The sequence below is a fragment of the Aulonocara sp. 'chitande type north' Nkhata Bay genome, linkage group LG2 (genome assembly GCF_057382095.1).
Source record: "Aulonocara sp. 'chitande type north' Nkhata Bay isolate Kocher_YH1m ecotype deep benthic linkage group LG2, A_spYH_male_GT1.1, whole genome shotgun sequence".
Classification (NCBI taxonomy): domain Eukaryota; kingdom Metazoa; phylum Chordata; class Actinopteri; order Cichliformes; family Cichlidae; genus Aulonocara; species Aulonocara sp. 'chitande type north' Nkhata Bay.
This window is the reverse complement of record NC_141345.1, coordinates 36,704,550-36,710,549: the sequence shown is the minus strand read 5'-3', so window position 1 is coordinate 36,710,549 and position 6,000 is coordinate 36,704,550. Positions and strand designations below refer to the sequence as shown.

The window sequence follows — 6,000 nt, the reverse complement described above, 5'->3', positions numbered from 1 at the left end:
GAACCGAAACAATAATAATCGAAACAGCACAAATAGTGAAAAAGAACATAAACATAATACAGAATAATACCAAAAAAACTCAACATCCTGGGGCAAAAAGGGCCAGAACCGGGACAAATAAAGGCTAAGAGAAACCCTGAGGGAGGAGGAACTAATATCGCTGAGAACTTAAGAAACAAAGATAACCAGAACCAGAAATATCAAAAGTCAAAAATATGAATTAACCAACAAACGCAAAACACTGGGTCACAGATCCAGTACCATGGCAGGTGTGGATCAAGAACAGCTGGTGGGTGAAGAAGGTTTTTTTATTGCTTGTTTGTTTTGTTTTGTTTACATTTAAATTCTTTTCTTTTAACATTTTCTTTAAAACTGTAAGACCCAGCACTGGCTTTGGCGATTAATTTTCTCTCTCTAGTCTATAGATTGTTGCTACCACGGCACTGAGGCTGTTAGTGTTGTGATGATGTCCTTGTAGTCATTACAGGATGCAAAACCGTTTCCGTGATCTAATTCTACAGAACTAATTCTGATGGTCGAAAGTTGCATCAATTGTCTTTTTTTTTTTTTTTTTTTGGTGTGTAGATATTCTAGCATCCAAATTATTAAACGGTCGAATATTTGACTACTTCAGTGATGTTAGTGTAAATGCGCATGTTTGTGATTTTATAATTAGAACTGAGAATAAATGTCGCTGGGCCAAAGTGAGTTGAGGCTGTGCGCAGTGTTTGGTGGTTACAGAAATAGGAAAAGCAGTTTACAGCGTGACTACCCTCTTTACAATGACCTAAGTAAAGGACTGTTTTCATCCGCCAGTTCCTAAAGGTGGTGGTGGTGATGATGATGATGATGATCTCAGGGGGTGTAGGAGGAGGGATATCACCAGTTTATAACCCCAACATCCGCCGTTTGTCAGCATTGTGATCGCAGAATGCACCGGGACCAAACGAAGCCGCGTTATGACTGTCTGTGTGCACAGCTGTAGCCCAGTCACATTTGCTCCATCCAGTTGAATTCTCCGAGCAGAGCTGCGTGAAAGCGAACCTTTGGCACAACAGCAGTCACAATCTCCCTCTCGGAGCGTTCTCGCTGGCGCGTACTTTGCACCGAGACCTTCCTCCGAGGCTTCTCCTTTCTTTTCTCTGGAGACTGAAACTTAAAGGACTTTCTCGTCGCAGGGCAGAGAACAGGGGACGCACGGATAGTGTCAGTGCGGTAAATGTAGCAGCGGGCTGTGTGTCTTACTGAGCGGTGCTGTTGGACTAGCCGAGAACGCACCACGGACTAGCCGAGAACGCACCGCGTCCCGTCCCACATCCTCCTTTTTAATTCCCCCCTCCCCGTCCGCCAATGGGTGGCCCGAACAAGACCACCATGATTCTGAACGGATTTGCGCTCGTTCTTTACCTCTCAGGTAGGTCCAGTGGTTTAATTATTGTCACAAGAGAGAGAACTCTTCAGGGAAACACCTGAAGAAAAACACAACAGTCTTTGTCTAGATGCTCTTTGTCACCAAAGTGAAATGGAGAAGAGAATGGAGAGTGAAAAGTCATTTCATAGCCTCACATTTTGGTTCGGCGAGCCTCTGTTGTTTTGTTTTAATGATTATTATGCATTTGCATAACTTCGATGCGAAGATTTGGGTTCGCTTGGTCAGTTTCATTGTTTTGAACATCAGCGATGGAAAGACTGTCTGAATATGGATGCGGATGCTGCCCACTACTTAATCCTCAATACTAGTTCGCTTTTATTTTTCTTAAAAAACTCAGTTTTTGGCTTTGTTTCTGTTCTCTTAGCTCAAGCAAGAAATTGAAGTTTCATAGAGGCGTTTTGAAAGGCAAAAAATACCTGATAGTCACAGTATTGACCCGTAAACCCACAGACTGATATACATCAGACTCCTATAAGGATCAAATTAGAATGAAATTTATTTATATTATAAGAGATATAGAGGTTCAAATTATAGTGTCATATTAAATCTTATATATGTAAGATTTTAAAGTTGGTCTTTAGTCTTTAGCTTTGGATATTGTGATATACTTTTATCAAAATGAAAAAAGCCATAGATAGCACATAATGAATAATTTAACTACATTTTACACAAATGCATCCAGCAGAAACTATGCGTGTAGGTAAAGTTAAAATCACATGTAGCTAAACAGTAGTTTAGTTTAGGGAAAGCGGAGAAGCCTGCATAGAACAAAGGTGTAAATACACTGCCTGTCTTCACTGGGTAACAGTGCAGAAGAGCTTTCTAAACACGTTCTATATCATGCTTTTTGTATAGAACTTGGTTGTTGTTTCATCAGATTGTGAAAATGTGAACTTCTGTGAGCACCTCCGTGTGAATGAGCCCATATTTGGCTGTTAGCGGGACAAGATTTGAACAGTTAATTGCTGTAAGATAACACTAAAGGTGGGAAATTCCTGACATCATCTAGAAGGTAACAGGATGACGAATCAGTTTCAGTTAGACGTTAGAGTTCAGTTGAATTTCACCTCACAGTGTAAAATGCTTTAATTGGCTCTATAAATAAAAACTGCTTAAACTGAACTGAGCATTCTGCTGAACTGCTTCAATGAATGAAGGTCCAATATGCACAAATAATTTGAAGCTTTAGTTTGTGTATCTTTCCAGTCACATTTTAAAATTTCTTAACATTTTTTGCAGGATAGTTGCATTTCTGGCTATATGAGTGGTTTCTATTCATATTTTTGTCATAGTAATCCATAGTTTTAAATAGTTGTTGTTTACATAGTTGTTATATATAGTCAATATATATGTCAGAAATGCGCATATGTGTGTGTGCACCCAGATATGTGTGTTTGTGTGCATTTTATTTTTTTTAATAGTAGGAGGGTGTATGACAGGGCCCACATACACTGCTGGTATGTTTTTTCTTGAAGGCATAAACTGATACGGATACTTTTTTTTAAATGAAGCTCTCATCAGGAAATACTTGGAGAATTTTTAACCCCTCGATACTGCAGAACAACAGGGCTTTGTGCTGCTTTAGAATAGCTTACATTTGTAGGCGGTGCTAGATTACTGCTGTATCAAACGGAAATACTGAATGTTTATAACCTTTTGCACATGGTGTGGACATATAATGATTTTAGTCAACCTCTGTAATGTTATAATCTTTTGTTTTCACAAAGTTTTCACAAAATTCATCAGAATATCTTTGTGGAATATTATCCCTGTAAGACTCAACCCATCAAAAAATAGCCTGAAAATTCAGATTTTTTGGAACTGAGATGTTTATTAACCTTTAATAACAAAATCCACATTTTTTGTTGCTATATTATGTTGTGTATGATATATTTTTATTATATATTTATTATATAATTTGTGTATCGCATTTGATACATTTTGTATTTTTGGCAACTTTTATTTAACAACAATGTTAATTTTAGACAAAAAAAAAAAAGAGTTTAGTCCATAAAATTTTGAAATGATGGAAAGTATTGATCATGCTGATGAAACAGGTCTCAGAAACTCGTGTATCAAATATGATACTGAGGGTATTATAGGGTTAGAAACACATTTGAGGAGGATGTCCTTTCAGATATGAGAAATGTCAAGTTATTTTATTTATATCAATTATAAATAAAATTACTTGTTATTATGTCGAGTTATGTTTTTTTTAAATCAGTTTAGTGCAGGAAAGATGAGCGAGCGATGGAGTTATGTAGAGAAAATATATCTCAGTTGTTTTAGGATGAAGTGATTGGTAGTGTACACGTATATACACTAAATGTTTGAACACACCTTCTCATTTAATAGTTTTTCTTTACTTTCATGGCATCATTATAGATTCTCACTGAAGGCATCAAAACTATGAATGGACAAATATGGAATTATGCAGCAAACATAAAAGTGTGAAATAACTTTTATATTTTAGATTCTTCGTAGCAGCCCCCTTTGCTTTGATTGCTGCTTTGCACACTCTTGGCATTTTCTCCATGAGCTTCATGAGGTCGTCACCTGAAATGGCTTTCCAGCAGTTTCGATGGAGTTCCCAGAGATGCTGAGCACTGGTTGGTACTTTTGCCTTCACTCTGTGGTCCATCTCATCCCAAAACTATCTCAGTTGGATTTAAGTGAGGTGACTTTGGAGGTCTGGCCATCTGGTGCAGCACTCCATCACTCTCCTTCTTGATCAAATAGCCCTTACACAGCCTGGAGGTATGTTTGTGACTCTTGGACTTCCTTTCCGGGGGCGGTCCTCATGTGAGCCAGTTTCATTATATCACTTGATGGTGTTTGCGGCTGCACATTCAAAGTTTCAGCAATTTTCCAGACTGACTGACCTTCAGTTCCTAAAGTAACGATGGAGTGTTGTTGTCTTCTTAATAGGGTTGATGCTCCCAATCTCATTAGGAAGGCAAGAAATTCCACAAATGAACCCTGACACCTTCACACCTGTGAAGTGAAACCATTTCAAGTGACTACATCATCAAGCTCATTGAGAGAAGGCCGAGGGTCACTAACAGCACCTGTCAACCAAGCAAAGTGTGGCTACTTTCACGAATCTAAAATATAAGACCTACTTACAACTATTTATCATTTTTCTCTGCTACATAATTCCATATTTTTGTAGTATTTTCAGTGTTGTAAGGAACAATACATTATTATTGTTATTTTATTTTTAAAAAATTAAGGATTTCATTAATTTGCATAGGTTATATTTAAAAATCACGAGCTGTAGCACAATCAACTTATCACAGATGTTACAGGCCATGGAGAAGAAGGGTTTTAAGAAGAGGTTTAAAAACCGAAAAGACTTGTAAAAAGCTCGATTTAATCAGGGCCATGATCTGACTCTCAAACTGAAGTTCAGCGTCCACTTTAACCCCATGGTTTGTGACAGTTGGCTTCATGTACTGAGACCCCAGATCAACAAATGGGGTCTGACTGTTATCACCACACACCATCACCTTTTCTCATCAACATTTAAAACTTAAAAAAACATGGTTTAAATAATAATACTTTCACTGGGTAAACTATTTTCAGTCAGTTATGTGTGAGTTTGATCCACACAATTTGTTAACTCCAGTAGATGACAGTAGGCACTTTCCCAAGCAGAGAGCAGAGAGCAGTGGCAGCTGGCGCAAAACCTAAAGCAATGTACTTCTGTGGCGCCCCGAAGTAACCTAAAAGAGTCATCATGACTTGAGCACTGTATATAAGACATTTTCACTTCTTGATCTGCCTCTTTTTAACAAGGAAGTGAAGCTGCTACAGTTCACCAGACTTAATTGACAAAAACACCAACTTTACGTTGCAAAACAGGGGAGTTGTTTCTTTACTGTTGCCTCGTTGGGTTGCTTAGTTTGTGTTATTGGACTGTACAAAAACAAAACAAAACAAACATTCATTAGTTTCTTTCCCTCCTTTAGCTGTCACATCACATAGCACCACTATGGAGGGGCAGGCACACAGCCCCCCCCCACTAGCAGTTAAAGATTTGACCAGTAGTTGATGTTCAGAACACTTAGCAAGACTTTACTGAACTGTCAAAACACCTCATAAAGGCTCATTCCATCTCAGATCACCAGGAGCTTTACGCTCCACCGTCCCCAAGGTTTGTGACAGTCGACTCTACGTACTGAACAAAGGAACCCAGGTTGAGTGTTATCACCAAACACCATCACTTCTGACTTTTTCTCATTAAAATTTAAAAAGTTGAGAGCCATCCAGGCCTTTATGTTTTCAAGACACTTGAGCAGCAATCTAGCAGAATATGCTTAATTCTTTTTAAGAAGGACAAAAATCTGGGTTCATGAAAATAATCAAACTGAGCCCTGAAAAGGAGTGGAGGAGTATTTGTAGTCACCAAGGCGACCACAGAAAGTTCAATCTGCTAAGTCGGATCTAAATAACTCCAGGGCTATGCCCTTGATGTTCATGCACTGGTTCAATTCAATTCAATTTTATTTATACAGCCCAACAAAAACCCAACAATCATATGACCCCCTATGAGCAGCACTTTGGTG

At 38.4% G+C, this 6,000-nt stretch overlaps 1 protein-coding gene across 1 annotated transcript in view; it reads left to right on the top strand.

Moving 5' to 3' along the window:
• Positions 1–942: 942 nt before the first annotated feature.
• The window catches only part of gfra3 (GDNF family receptor alpha 3), an 87,952-nt gene continuing 82,894 nt past the window's right edge, over positions 943–6,000 (top strand). Inside the window, exon 1 of the mRNA XM_086261415.1 lies at positions 943–1,414. Within this exon, the coding sequence (XP_086117541.1) occupies positions 1,351–1,414 (64 nt within the window). The 5' untranslated portion in view covers positions 943–1,350. The remainder of the gene's footprint in view (positions 1,415–6,000) is intronic.